Source organism: Micromonas pusilla (assembly GCF_000151265.4).
Source record: "Micromonas pusilla CCMP1545 genomic scaffold MICPUCscaffold_3, whole genome shotgun sequence".
NCBI classification, from domain to species: domain Eukaryota; kingdom Viridiplantae; phylum Chlorophyta; class Mamiellophyceae; order Mamiellales; family Mamiellaceae; genus Micromonas; species Micromonas pusilla.
The window spans coordinates 1,193,498-1,207,304 of NW_003315884.1; the positions used below are offsets into that span (position 1 = coordinate 1,193,498).

A 13,807-nucleotide genomic window follows, 5' to 3' on the forward strand; every position below is an offset into this window, starting at 1 on the left:
GCCAATTCCCACGCGGTCCTGGGGTGGTTCTCAATTTTCGGGATCCCTGGTTCGGTCACGGGGCCGGTGTGTTTCAACAGGGGGAACATTTTGGGGTCCAGGGGGTGTTGGGGGATTTGGTCCCCGACGAGGGGGCCGAGACGCGCGAAGGCCCCCCACGGGGTTTCGTCCGGGAGGGGGGTCACCCCGCCCGCGCCCTCGCGGGGGTGGGCGCAGAAGACCTTCCCGTGGGAGACCCAGTAGGGTCGCCCGCTGGGGTCCGCGCCGAGTTGGGGGACGCGAAGCGGGGGGTTGTGCGCGATTCCCATGCGGGGGTCGTCCTGTTGTGGTGAAGGTAAAGGAGGCAATGGGGGGGGGGGGGGGGGCGCGAGCGAGTGAGTCGATTGGATCGGATCGTATCGCGCGCGTCGCCGCCGGCGAGGCGCGGCCGGGAGATGTGGCGTGGGCCTTTGTGAACGTCCGGTTCGCTCTGGAATGTCCACCTAAAGTCACGGGCGTTCTTTTGCCCTCCAAGCGAGAAAGGTCGAGCGGCGACGCGTCGAGAAAGAACCGCGCCGCCGCGTGATCTCAAGAGGGCGGGTACGGGGAAGAGAAGAAAAAAGCGACGAGAGAAAAAAAAACGCAGACGCACCTTGACCGTCTCCGGCACCGCGACGCACTCGGGGCAGAACCACTTCTCGTCCCCGTCCGGAAGCGTCGCCTTGGTCTCGCCCACGCACGCGATGTGATACGCGCACGGGCACCCGTCGCAGCACACGAGGCTGCCCGCGCCGCCGCACGCGTCGCACTCGTCGTGGTGCGCGTCCTCCTCCTCCTCCTCATTCTCTTCATTCTCGTCCTTCTCCTTCTCCTCCGTCGCGCACAGCTGTGCGTCGCCGGCTCGCGTCGCGTCCATCCACGCGGTCGACTCCGCCGCGGCGGCGATCACGACGCGCTCCTCCGTCCCGGCGTACGTCCACCCGCCGTCCTCGCCGCCGCCGCGCCACGACAGCGCGGTGCGGACGTCCTCGAGCGCGACGTCGTGCGTGGCGCCCTCCGCCGGGAAGAACACCGCGACGCGTCCCGACGCGGGCGCCGGATCCTCCGTCTCGATCGCGCGGCCGTACCACCACCCATCGTTGTGCCACACCTCCACGCGGTCGCCCGGGCTTCGCGCGTCCGTCTTCTCGACGACGGGCGGCGCCGGGCGGACGCGCGGGGCGCGCGGGAGGTACCGCCGCCCGTGCCACGACTTGAGCGGTCGCGCGGAATCCTCGCAACGCATCGTCTCCAGGTCGATCCACTCCTCTAGTCGCCTCGCGTCGTCGTCGTCCTCCTCTTCCTCATCCGCGAGGAGCTCGTCGTAGCGCACTTTCACGCTGGCCAGACCTCCTTTACCTCGCGCCGCGCGCGACGCGATCACCTCCGCGCCGTACCACGACCCGTCCAAGCCCTCGGCCTCGTCGCCGAAGACTTCCACGCGCGCGCCGACGACGCTCACGACGTCGACGCCCAGGTCGACGATCCCGCGGGACTCGTCGTCGTCGTCGCCGCCGCCGCTCGCGCCGCCCGGCTCCGGCTCCGTCTCGTCGTCGCGGTCCTCCCCGAAGACGTTCATCTCGTCGTCCTGCCGCGCGTTGATCACCTCCCTCGCCGCGCGGGTGTCCAAGACCTCGTCGCAGAGGTGCGTCAGAATCTCCGCTTTTTCCATCGGCGACAGCGCGTAGTACTCCGCGCCGCGACTCCCGAGGGGCGCGCGCGGCACGCGCCGCGTGCCTCGCGTCGCGCGCTGCCTCGCGAGGAGCGCGGCGAGGTAGTCCGGCCACGTCAGCGCGTCGAGATACTCCGCGCCGTCCCTGGGTTCCGCGCGCGGGTCCGTCGGCGCGCGGTCGGCGAGCGCGTCGTCGTCCGCGTGGTCGTGGTCGTGGTCGTGGTCGCGGTCGCGCGCGCGCCGCGGGCGCGCGCCTCTTCTTCGCGTCGCGATCTCGTCAACCGCGATCGCGCCCAGGAGCGCGAGGTGGACGTCGTCCACGAGCGCGCACGGGGTGTCGCGCGCGAGCGCGGCGACGAGCGCGTCGAGCGTGAACGGGCTGAGCTTCAGCGCGTGCGAGAGCGCGCGCAGCGTCGCGTGCGCGCCCGCCGCCTCGCCCGCGACGCGCGCGAGATCGCGTCCGGAGCCGCCGCGCGCGTCGCCGGAGGAAGAATCTTCTCGGATCCTCGCGCCGGCGCGTCGGCGGTACCGGCGGCGCTTCCACCCGCCGATCATCGCGCGCAGGAGCACGCCCACGTCGTAGCTCGGCGCCGCGCCCCGACCCGTGCACGACGGCGAGAGCGGGGCCTCGTCTTCAAGGTGCGACCAGCCGTGCGCGAGGTCGAGCGGCCCCGTCGATCGCGTGCGCGGGATGACGCCGTCGTCCTGGTCCAGGAGCTCGACGTCGCTGTCCGCGTCGCTGAGCTCCGACTCGGACGCCATCTCGGCGGCGGCGACCCCGAGCGGGTCCTCGGAGGACGTCGACGGCTCGCGAATGCGCGCGCGGCGTCGCTTCCCGGGCGTCGCGTCCGGGGCGTCCAGCATGAGCGCCCACTTCGGCGTCTTCCTCGCGGGGCCCGCTGGGCGCCCCGCGGCGTCGACGCGTGCGCCGCGGTGGGAGAAAGGATCCGCCGCCTCGAGATCAGATCTCGCGGACGCGCGCTTCCGCTTCGCGGGGTCGCCGCGTCCGTCCTCCGCCCACGCGACGCCGCGCTCGGCGTCCTCGCGCTCCTCCGCGGTCGCCTCCGCGAGCTCAGCCTCCGCGGCGAGCTCCGCCTCCGTCGCCTCCATCTCGAGCGCGCGCCGGCGATTCTGGCGCCAAGGTTTCCTGTCCTCCCGCAACGACCGGAAGCGACTGGCTATAAGATACTGGCGCTGGCGCGTTTCGCGGCGGCCGCGTCTTCCAGTCGCAGTCCGCGGCGCGTCATCACAGGCTGTCGCGCGCGCTTCGCCGGACGCGATGCGTCGATGACGAAGGCGTCGCGCGTAGACGAGGCGGCCGGGGCGGCGAGCGCGAGCGCGATGGCGACGGCGGCGAGCGCGACGGCGCGCGGCGGCTCGGTGACCACGACCCGCGACGCGGCAAATCTGGCGCGAGTCGCGTCGCGATCGGTCCCGCGCGATTGGCACGACGTCGTCTTCGCGTCGCTCGCGCAGGCCGCGGCGACGAGCGGGTTCGGGATCATCGTGTCCACCCTCGTCGTCGCGACGATCGCGCGCACCGGCGTCCGCGGCCTCGGCACCGCGTCGCTCGCGCTCGAGTTCGCGACGCGGAGCGTCGTCTCCCTCCCGCTCGCGCGGCTCGCGACGACGCGCGGCCGCCGCGTCGTCGTCGCGGTCTCGGGCGCGCTCGGCGTCGCCGGCGCGCTCCTCGCGACGGTTGACTTCTTCCTGAGCACCGCGAGGGTGCCGTACTTCCTCGGGATCGCGCTCTTGGGCGTCGCGAACTGCGCGTCGCAGCAGCTGCGGTTCGTCGCCGCCGCCGCCGTCGTCCCGGCGTCGCAGCCGCGGGCGCTGTCGGTGGGGATCGCGGGCGGGACGATCGCCGCGTTCGTCGGTCCCGAGCTCGCGAAGGCGTCGAGGACGTCGCTGGAGAAGGAGTACGCCGGGTCCTTCCTCGCGATGGCGGGATGCTACGCCGCGTTGGTGATGTTCACGCTGCCGCTGCGCGAGGAAGGGCCGGCGGCGGCGAAGAGCGCGAGCGGCGTCTCGGTCGAAGGCGACGAAGAAGACGAACCGCCACCAACATACGAAGAAGACGAACCGCCGCTACCGCCGACGCCTCTGAAACAGCTCTTCCGCTCGTCCTTCTCCGCGAGGAAAGGCCTCGCCTGCGTCGCCGTGTCGTGGGCGGCGATGTTCGTCGTCATGTCCGCCGCTCCAGTGGCGATGATCAAAGCCGGGCACTCGTTTGACGACGCTGCGACGGCGCTGCAGTACCACATGATCCTCATGTTCCTCCCCGGGCTGCTCGGCACGGGCGACTGCGTCCGCGTCCTGGGCCCGGACGTCGTCGCCATCGCGGGATGCGCGCTGTACGTCGCGTGCGGCTTCTTCACCTACGCGGCGGAAGGCGGCGGCGGCGACGCGTCGTCGCGGGACGGTCGCGTCTCCCTGTGGGTCTTCCAGGCCATCCTGATCGCGCTCGGGCTCGCGTGGAACCTCCTGTTCGTGTCCGGGTCCGGGATGATGACCCCCGCGCAGTGTTCACCGACGCTGACGCGCGCGGAGTGCGTCCGCGCGCAGGGGGTCGCGGAGACGGCGTCGTTCGGAGCCGTCGCCGTCGTCGCGGCGTGCGCGGGCGTCGCGTTGGACGAGATCGGGTGGGCGGCGCTGTGCGCGTGTTTGATGCCGCTCGGGGCCGGGTGCGGGACGTACGTGTTGATCGAGAGGGCTAGGGCGAGGGCGAGGGGTGGGGTGGGGAAGGGTGGGGGGGATTTAGACGCGTCCGCGCGCGTGTAGCAGCGCGTCCGCGAGCTTAGTAGCTGCGCGGACTTAGTCTGGTCTAACTTGAGCAGAGAATCTCTCAACGCGACACCAGACTGCACGAACGTTGAGATGCCGGCAGACGGAAGCTCAGATCGCGCGGCGCGGATGACCGCGTCGTCCCCGATGGTGGCTGACATGGACACCGCGGCGGCGTCCCCCGCGCCGACGAGCGCGGTGAACGCCGCGCGGAAGGCGCCGCTGAGCGTGTACGCGTGCATGCGATCGACGAGCGTCGCGAAGCGCGAGGACGTCGAGGCCGCGATGCGTTCGCACGTCGAGGCGTCGGGGGTCGTCCCGTACGAGGAAGGCTTCGCGCTCGCGATCCCGAGCGAGGCTTCGAACGCGTTCCTTCACGCGAACGTCGAGAGCGCGGTCGTGTCCGACCTCGGTGCGTCCCGGCGAAGCATCCCGCGCCGTTTCCCGCCCGCGCGAGCGCGGCGGCGTCGCGTCGGATTCAAATGTGGGCACCGCACGTCGACCGTTCCCTCCCTCCCTCAGTCGACCCTTCCCTCCCTCCCTCCCTCCCTCCGCAGGCGACTTCGACGAGCTCAGGATCCCGGAGGGCTCGCCCGTGAGCTATCACCAGCTCGACCTGCGCGTGTTCGCGTACCAGCTCGACGAGGACGGCCCCGGGGAGGAGATGGACGGCGAGGACGACGTCGCGACGTTTCGCGAGTGGACGCTCCCGTCGCGCGATTTCCACGGCCTGTGGGAGTCTCTCGTCTTCGACTCCGACGTGAAGACTCGACTGACGCGATACGCCGGGAACGCGCTGCTGTTCAGCGAGCGCGAGGTCGACCCCAACCTCATCGCGTGGAACCGCGTCGTGCTCCTGCACGGCCCCCCGGGGACGGGGAAGACGACGATGTGCAAAGCGTTGGCGCAGCGTCTCTCGACCGCCTTCTCGAAGACGTACGAGTCCGCGACGCTCGTGGAGGTGAACGCGCACTCGCTGTTCAGCCGGTGGTTCAGCGAGTCCGGGAAGCTCGTCGGGCGGCTGTTCCAGAAGATTCAAGACTTGTGCGAGGACGAGAAGCAGCTCGTGTTCGTGCTCGTGGACGAGGTTGAATCTTTAGCCGCGGCGAGGAAAGCCGCGGCAAGCGGCGGCGAGCCCGGAGACGCGATTCGCGTCGTGAACGCGCTCCTGACGCAGATCGACGCGCTGAAGAAGAACCCGAACGCGATGGTGTTGACGACGTCGAACATCACGGAGGCGATCGACGTCGCGTTCGTGGACAGAGCGGACATCAAGGCGTACATCGGTCCTCCGGGGTTGCGCGCCCGGTATTCGATTCTGCACTCCGCGACGCTGGAGCTCGTCGGGAAAGGATTGGTCCAAGCCCCCGGGTCTATGGCGCTCCCGGAGGGGTTCAACCGCATCGCGATCGAGACCGTGACCGCGGTGTTGAAAGGGGGGATCGTGAACGACGGAACGTACGCGAACGCGGCGCTGTTGCGCGCGTCGGCCGCGTGCGAGGGCATGTCGGGGCGGGCGCTGCGGAAGCTGCCGTTTTTAGCGTACGCGATCGAGCATAGGGACGGGCGGTGCGAGCTTCTGGACTTCTTGAACGCGATCGCGAAGGCGGTGATGAGCGAGCGGCGAGATAGGGAGAAGCTAGCCATGGGTTGAGCGCGCGTTCGAGCGTAGCGTAAGTTAGGTGTGTCGACGTCGTCGTTAAAAGAATCGATCGTTCGGTGCGCTCTGCTACTACACTACGCGTACACGTGTTGGTACAATTCGAAGGCGCCCCTCAGCCGCCTTCCCCCGTCTTCGACTTTTTCGGCGGCGGCTTGAAGAACATCTCCTCGAGCCTTCGCTGCCGCGTCTCTTTCCCCGCCGGCGTGGACGACCCGCCTCCGCCGCCGCCGCCGCCCTTGACCTCCGCCGCGGTCGAGTTCCCGCGGATCCCCCCGCGCGGGCCCTTTTCGCTCCACCGCGCCAAGTAGGAGCTTAACCCGGCGTTGAACTTCCCTCGCATGCCGTTCTCGGACATCCGCCGTAACGTTCCGACTATTTGCGTTTCCGGGAATGGTTTATCGTGGAGACCGAAGCACCACCCGACGCCGGTGTAACTGCTAGGGTCGCGTCCGTCCAGGCTGTACTTGTTGTTCAGTTCGATCGCGACGCGCCACGCCTCCGCGGGGTCCTCGCTCCACTCCAGGATCTTCTTCGCCCAGTACATCCGAACGTAGTTGTGCTGCTTCCCGCTCGTGAGTAACTCCCGCTGCGCCGCGTTCCACAGCGCGTCGTGCGTGAGCCCTCTCTCGAACTCCTCCCGAGTGTAGCTCCAACGCCTCGCGTCCCCGGCGTGGTCCGCGAGCGTAATCCGCGCCCACCGCGGGAGACCGTCGTACGAGTCGTATTTCGGGTTGTTCAGGACAAAGTTGATCGCGAGCTCTCTGCGAATCACGAGCTCGTCCAGGAAGACGTCCACACTTCGCGCGTGCCGCGGGTCGCGTCTTTTGACCTCGAGCGCGCGGCGCGTGACGTACACCACGCTGATTTGCCCGTAGTGGATGTGCGGCGATAAGTGCGACTGCAACCCCAACCCCGGGTCGTTGCGTTTGGACGCGTAGTCGTCCAGCCTGCGCGACAAGAACACCTCGAGCTTACGATGCGCCTCGGCCTCGCCGCCGGCGTGGTACCCCGGACAAGGCGGGACGCTGAAGTCGACGCCGCCGCCGCTCGCGGCGTGCAGCGCTTCGAGACACGCGTCCGCGCCGTCGGAAAACGGCAGCCGCGGAAACGCTGCCATCGCCGCCGCGCCGCCGACGAGCTCCAGCGCCTCCTCCGCGCCGCTCGCCGCGAGCGCGAGCGTCGTCGTCGTCGCCTCCCTCGACGCGAGCGCCTCGAGCCGCGGCCATATCTTCGGCCGGAGCGTCGCCGCCGCGGGCTCGCCTCTGCCGGCGCCGCCGCCGGGCGCGTACAACGGCGCGACGACGTCGCACTCCACCTCCGTCGTCGCGCACTGAACGCCGCCCGCCACCTTCTCGCGCCACCGCCGTAACGTCCTCGTGTACCCGGCGTCGGTCACGACCTCCACGGCGCGTCGCGACGCGGCGATGACGACGTCCGGGACCTCGCCGGCGAACCCAAGAAGGCGCACCCCGCGCGTTCTCGCCAGCGCGTCTTCGAGCTCGCAGAGTCCCTCGTACATGAAGCGCAGGTGCCGCGCGCCGCTGCCGCCGCCCGGGAACCCCGCGGTGCCGCCGAAGACCGCGACGACCGGGACGCCGTGCACGTTCGCTCTCGCGCACGCGAGCTCGAGGGCTTCGTTGTGCGACGCGCGCTGCGCGGATTGGACCCAGAGGAGGACGTGCGTCCCGCCGTCGACGCGGGACCGAGGCGGGGCGAAGTTGAGGCGTCGGCATCGCTCGGCGGGGACGGCGACGGCGGCGGCGGCGGCGGCGGCGGGCGGCGATCGCGATGGCGGGGTCGACGCCGCGCGCTTCGCGAGCGCGGCGGCTTTGTTCGCCTCGATTCGAAGACGCTGCTCGTCCGTCAGAGGCGGCATGACGAGGTCCCGCGCCGCAAATCTAAATCTCCGCTACCGGTTTCCCTTCGCCGCTGCGCTCGTCGCGTCGTCGTCGCTCAGCACGTGCACCGATTCGCCGCGGCTTTCATCATGCCGAGGAGGAGGAGCATCATGATGAAACCGACGCTGTACACGTCGTTCCCGACGACGCTCACCTGCTGCTCGTGTTGGTTGTCGTTCTCGAGGTGCGCCGCGTGTTGTTCGTCCGATCTTGGGGACGCCTCCGGCGCGCCCTTCCCTGGCGGGGCGCCGCCCGCCATGCTGTGGTGGCCGACGAACGACGCGGAAAGTCGAAGGCGGAGGCGGCCGCGTTCCCTTCGCGTCGCGCGGAGACGGAAGGTCCGGTCCGCGCGGGCGAAGAGTGCGACCGACGTGGTTCGCCCTCTCGCCTTCCCTCGGCTTCGTCGGAACCCTCGGGCGGTCCGCTGGCAGCGAAACCTCGCCCGAAACTCTAAGCCTACTCGTACACGTACGGATAACTGTTTGCCCATAGAAAAAATCGACACGGAATTCCGTGACTGCACGGACCTACCCGAACGCGCGCGGAGATACGATCGATATTATTTTGGGCGATACGATAACGCGCCGCGCCGGGTGCCGTCGCGCACGATGAGCGTCTTCGGAACCGGCCTGGATGCCATCGCGAGGACGGTCGCGCCTCGACCGCGCGCGCGATGCCGCGGACGCGGCGTCCGATCGTCCTCCGCTCCCGGCGCGCGCTCGGGTTCGCGTCGGATAGCGAATGAATCGAAAGCCTCGAGCGCGATATCAACAACGAAAATCGTCGCGGTCCGGTCGCGTCGTCGCGTCGTCGTCTCCGCGTCCGAGGACGACGCGGCGACGTCGTCCAGCGGCGGGAACGGGACGTCGCTGTTCCCGCTCCTCCCCGCGCTCGAGCCGTGGGCCGCGGCGAGGGTGCAGAAGTGGGCGTCCGGGTGGGAGAAAGCCGCCGCGCTGACGCCGAAGCTTCCCATCCCGGTACTCGATCTCGCGCGCGAGGACGCCGGAGAGGAGAAGGGCTTGCTGCGAAAGCTCGCGTTCCAGACCACCTTCGGGGCGTGGGTGTACGACAAAGGATACCGGCAGATGTTCCGCGCGCTGGGGTACCCCGGACCCGAGGGCGAGGCCGCGATGGCGCTTCGAGCATTGAACCAGACGGACGCCGGTCGGCCCATCGGCGGGGAAGCCGCGGCATGTCTGGACATCTCCTGCGGCCCCGGGATCATCACGGCCAAGATCGCGGAGGGCCTGACCGGGTACGACACGCTCATCGCGAGCGACTACAGCGACGCGATGACGCGCAAGGCTGCGGAGGCGTTGGACGCGATCATCGCCGAGGACTCGCGGACGCGGACCGGGCGACTGCAATTCGCCGCCGCCAAGGCGGACGTGGGCGACCTCCCGTTCGCGGCGAACAGCGTCGCGGGCGCGCACGCGAGCGCGGCCGCGCACTGCTGGCCGGATCCGAAGTTAGGGTTTCGCGAGGTGGCCAGGGTGCTCGCCCCGGGCGGGGTGTTCGTGACCTCGACGGTGGTACTCGCCGGGCCGATCAAAACCAAATTCGTCGAGAGAGGACTGTGCGCGGACGCGGCGTCGTACGACGCGAAGGAGTGGAAGCCGAACACGCCGTTCTGGGACACGCCCGCGGTGGTGAAAATGTTAGAAGACGCCGGGCTCGTGGACGTTGAGGTCTTGGCGCAGGACAAGTGTTTCGTCATGGTGAAAGGGACGAAACCGAAACAGTAATAGCCAGCGAACGCGATGATTCAACTTAAGCGAGCGCGCGTCGCGAAACGATAACCGAAGGTTACACGTACGTGTACTCCAAGAATAAATCATCGCACCGCGTGACAACGCGACGTACTGTACCACGGTATCACAGCTCCGCCTTGACGTTGTCCCACACGAACTCCGTCTCCTTCGTGGACTTTTGGTACTTTTTGATCATCTTGTAGTACACCTCCCCGCGTTGCTCCGGCTTGTACGTCGACAACACCTTCTTCGCCTTGTCGCCAGCCTCGTCGAGCGTCATCGGCGGGTCCGAGTGCTTCTCGTAAAACTCCGTGAACTTCTCCTCCCATCGTCTGTCCGCGTCCGCGGGCGCGTAGCAATCGCACGCGCCGAGTCTGCCGTTCTCTGGCGAGCCCTTCTGCGTGCGCGCGTGGAACGACCCGCCGAACAAGCCCGTCATTCCCGTCATGCTGTCCGCTTGCTTCTTGCACTCCGCGCGCTCGGCGTGCGCGTCGCACGTCTTCGCCATGCACGCCTTGAACACCCTCTCGCAAAAATCCTTCGACGTCCCGCACGTGCTGTAGCACAGGTCGTGGCCGTTGCAGCACTTGTACAGGCCGAAGCTCTCTTTCACTTGCATCCCTTTCGGTCCGCATCCGTTGCACTCGAACTTGTACTCCGGGTTCTCCGTCGGCGCGGGGAGCTCCCCGGGGTCGCAGATCGGGATGCCCATGCCGCCGACGCTGCCGTACGAGCCCGCGCCGCCGCCGCCGCCGTCGGTGCCCTGCGTGATAAGAAGAGGAGGAGGAGGAGGAGGAGGAGGAGGAGGAGGAGGAGTTGAACGTGAGATCGTTTCGCGAGAGATCGATCGGGAATCGGGATTCAGGGATCGCGACGCGCGAGGAAGCGCGGACGCACCCCGAAGCCTTCCATCCCGAGCCCGCCGAGGAGCTCGCCGAGGTCGAGGTTCATCTTCTCCGCGGTCGAGGGCGCGACGGCCGCGACGGCGAGGACGGCCACGAGGGCCAAGCACGTGCGGAGACGCGTCATCGTGCGTGCGATCTGTGAGCTCGGACGCGGCCTCTCGCGGAAACGAAACTTCTTCGCGCGCACTGATTTCTTCATCACTTCGTTCGGCGCGGCGCGGCGGGATGAGCGCGCGCGGGTTGACGGCGGGGGGCTTTCCCCTTCGCGGGGCGTCGATCGCCCCGCGCGGTGCAAGCCCGCGCTCGCGCGCTCGCGCGCTTCGCGCTCGCGGCGTCGATCGCGCGCTCTCGAGCCGCGCGTGGCTCGCGCCTCCTCCGCGCGAGCGCGGGACCGTCTCGATCGCGCGCGCGCGAGCCGGGGGGCCCGGCGCGTACGCCCCCGACGGCGGCGCGGGGGGAAGCGACAACGCGGGCGGCGGCGGCGGCGGCGGCGGCGGGGGCGGCGTCATAGGGTGGATCGCGAGGCAGTTCGTGAACCAGGTGAAGTGCATCCCGCTGCTTCGGTGGCCGCGGCACGGGTTCTTCCATCCGAGGACGTGGCTCACGACCGTCGCGGACAGCGTGATCGTCGTCCTCGCTCTCGTCGCGCTGACCGCGGTGTTGGGGGGGGCGGACGTCGTCGCCGCGAAGATTTATAGGATGTTCGTCCCGCCGGTGTGACGGAGGCGGACGCGCCGCCGCGCGGAGAGCGAGAGCGAGAGCGAGAGCGCGAGAGCGCGCGCGGCGTCACGCGACTCGTGCGAGGTTGTTATTTTCGTTTCAATCAGGTGACGCGAGGTGACAGCCACCGAGACGATCGATCGACGCGAGGTCACGTCGGTCGCCTCGGGTTTACGTCCAGTCCTACGTAGTAAACATATCGAGGGAACGCTCGCGCGCGCCCCCTCCCTTAAATCTTTTTCGCCGCCGCCGCCTTCTCCGCTTTCTGCGTGAGATGCTTCTTGTACGCGCGAATGTCATCCTTCCACAGCCGCACGGTTCTGTCCTCGCACACCCAAATCTGCTTCGCGACTTGGTCGATGAGCCGGAAGTCGTGCGACACGAGAACGACGCCGCCGTTGTACGCGTTGATCGCGTCCGCGAGCGTGTCGATGCACTCCAAATCGAGGTGATTCGTCGGCTCGTCCAGAAGCAGCAAGTTCGGCTTTTGCATGCAGATCATCGCGTAAATCAGGCGGCACTGCTGCCCCTCGGACATCTCCCCAATCTTCGTGAGCTGCATCTTCCCGCTGACGCCGTACCGTCCGAGATACGCTCTCCACTCGTCGAGGTCGCGTTTGAACTGCATGTTGTTCGGGTACGTTTTCATGAAGAAGTCCAGCACGGTGGACTCTTTGTCCAGGACGTCCATGGAGTGCTGATGGTACTTCCCGATGAGAAGCGCGGGGTGCCGCGTGACGTTGCCCTTCGTGGGCGTGAGCTCGCCGGTCATGAGCTTCAGTAACGTCGACTTCCCCGCGCCGTTCGGGCCCACGAGCGCGATGCGAGAGTCGCAGTCCACGCCAAAGTCGAGGTCTTCGTACAGGTACTCTTCCTTCTTCCCGCTGTACGCGAACGAGACGTCGTCGAACGGCAGCACGGGCGGCGGGACTTTGGTGCAATCCGGGAACCGGAACGAAAAGTTCCGCTCCTTGATCACCGGCGGCGTGAGCCCGGCGGCGACCATCTTATCGATGATCTTCTGCTTCGACTCCGCTTGCTTTCGCGCGTTCGCGTACGTACCGCACGACGCGATGAACTGCTTCAGGTGCGCGATGTCCGCCTGCTCCTTCTCGTACTTTTTCTGCTGCACGATCTCGTTGTCCCTCACCGTCCGCTGATACGTGTCGTAGTTGCCCGTGTAGTACGTCAACCGCCCTTGCGTCATCCAGATGATGTGCGTGCACACGCCGTTCAGGAAATCCTGCGAGTGCGAGACGAGGATGAGGCATTTCTTGTACTTGGCGAGGTACCCCTCGAGCCACACGCACGCCTCCAAATCGAGGTGGTTCGTCGGCTCGTCGAGGAGGAGCAGCGTCGGCTCCGCGAAGAGCGCCTTGGCGAGCGCGACGCGCATCCTCCACCCGCCGGACATGTCCTCCGTGTTCCGGTGGATCATCGTCTCGGTGAACCCGAGCGCGTGGAGGAGCTCCGCGGCGCGCGATTCGAACGTATTCGGGTCGATCTCGTCGAGGCGGTCGTAGATGGCTTCGAGGCGCTCGTCATCGGGGCCGAAGTTCTCCATGATGTGCTGTTCGAGCTTCTGCAGGCGCTCGAGCTCGTTCTTGAGCTCGTCGACCACGGTCTGGATCGCGCTGCGTTTCGTCGGCTCCGCTTCCTCCTTTAGGTGGTACATGTCGATGTGGTCCGGGATCGGGACCTCGCGGCGAGCGAGGCACTCCAGGAACCCCGTCTTCCCGCAGCCGTTTTGTCCGAGCAAGCCGTATCGGCGTCCGATCGTGATCTCGATGTCGCAGTCTTTGATCAGCTCGCGGCCGTTCATCCCCATGGAGAAGTTTGTGATCTTGATATCCCGAGCGGTCGGGCGGGACGCGAGCACGCCGGTGACCGTCCGCTTCAGCGCGGACTTGTCGATCTTCCCGGACCCCGCCTGCGCGGATTCCGCGGCGGCGACGTCCACGCCCTTCATGGCTTGCTCCAGCGTCGTGATCTCCTCTTCGCCGCCCTTCTTGCCCTTATCCTTGCTCGCTTTCTTCGCCGCGCGTTTCGCTTCGTTCTCCGCTTTCTTCGCGGCTTTTCTCGCCTCTTTCTCCTCCTTCTCCTTCGCCACCTTCTCGACGAGCGCGGCGGACTCGGCTTCTTCTTTCGCCTTCTTCTCCGCGAGCCTCCGACCGAGCTCTTTCGGGTCCAACTGCGACTCGTCGATCTCGTCCGTGCCGAGAAGCTCCGACAGCGACGCGGAGTCTTTTTTCTCCTTTTCGTACTTTTCCTCGGTGTCGTCAAACTCCGTGCCCTCGAGCGCGGCGGCGACTTTCGCGCCGGCGCCGGCGCCGCGCTTACGCGGGCCCGCGGCGCCGCCCTCGCTGTCTCCTTTCGGCGCCGGCTTCTGCGTCGTC

General features: G+C 68.0%; 7 protein-coding genes across 7 annotated transcripts in view; 4 read left to right on the forward strand and 3 right to left on the reverse strand.

The window, feature by feature from the left end:
- Positions 1-3,031: 3,031 nt before the first annotated feature.
- On the forward strand, positions 3,032-4,471 carry MICPUCDRAFT_56478 (major facilitator superfamily; the record flags this gene model as incomplete). The annotated part of the gene is made up of 1 exon (XM_003056861.1): positions 3,032-4,471. The coding sequence occupies one exon, from the start codon at positions 3,032-3,034 to the stop codon at positions 4,469-4,471; it is 1,440 nt and encodes a 479-aa protein (XP_003056907.1).
- A 162-nt stretch (positions 4,472-4,633) lies between these two features.
- On the forward strand, positions 4,634-6,128 carry MICPUCDRAFT_14739 (uncharacterized protein; the record flags this gene model as incomplete). Its single annotated transcript, XM_003056862.1, has 2 exons — positions 4,634-4,886; positions 5,032-6,128. The coding sequence occupies 2 exons, from the start codon at positions 4,634-4,636 to the stop codon at positions 6,126-6,128; spliced, it is 1,350 nt and encodes a 449-aa protein (XP_003056908.1).
- Positions 6,129-6,462: 334 nt separating this feature from the next.
- Positions 6,463-7,824, reverse strand: MICPUCDRAFT_10516 (uncharacterized protein; the record flags this gene model as incomplete). The annotated part of the gene is made up of 2 exons (XM_003057333.1): positions 6,463-7,162; positions 7,232-7,824. Coding segments are annotated over 2 exons (1,293 nt in total), but the record flags the coding sequence as incomplete, so codon positions are not given.
- An 819-nt stretch (positions 7,825-8,643) lies between these two features.
- MICPUCDRAFT_62445 (uncharacterized protein) lies at positions 8,644-9,780 on the forward strand (the record flags this gene model as incomplete). The annotated part of the gene is made up of 1 exon (XM_003056863.1): positions 8,644-9,780. The coding sequence occupies one exon, from the start codon at positions 8,644-8,646 to the stop codon at positions 9,778-9,780; it is 1,137 nt and encodes a 378-aa protein (XP_003056909.1).
- A 56-nt stretch (positions 9,781-9,836) lies between these two features.
- MICPUCDRAFT_56482 (uncharacterized protein) lies at positions 9,837-10,815 on the reverse strand (the record flags this gene model as incomplete). Its single annotated transcript, XM_003057334.1, has 2 exons — positions 9,837-10,549; positions 10,684-10,815. 2 exons carry the CDS (start codon positions 10,813-10,815, stop codon positions 9,911-9,913), a joined length of 771 nt encoding a protein of 256 aa, XP_003057380.1. The 3' UTR covers positions 9,837-9,910.
- A 101-nt stretch (positions 10,816-10,916) lies between these two features.
- MICPUCDRAFT_56483 (uncharacterized protein) lies at positions 10,917-11,411 on the forward strand (the record flags this gene model as incomplete). The annotated part of the gene is made up of 1 exon (XM_003056864.1): positions 10,917-11,411. One exon carries the CDS (start codon positions 10,917-10,919, stop codon positions 11,409-11,411), a length of 495 nt encoding a protein of 164 aa, XP_003056910.1.
- Positions 11,412-11,487: 76 nt separating this feature from the next.
- Positions 11,488-13,807, reverse strand: part of MICPUCDRAFT_70921 (zinc finger/ABC transporter fusion protein) — a 4,523-nt gene continuing 2,203 nt past the window's right edge. Inside the window, exon 2 of the mRNA XM_003057335.1 lies at positions 11,488-13,521. Coding sequence (XP_003057381.1) covers positions 11,641-13,521 — 1,881 coding nt within the window. The 3' untranslated portion in view covers positions 11,488-11,640. The remainder of the gene's footprint in view (positions 13,522-13,807) is intronic.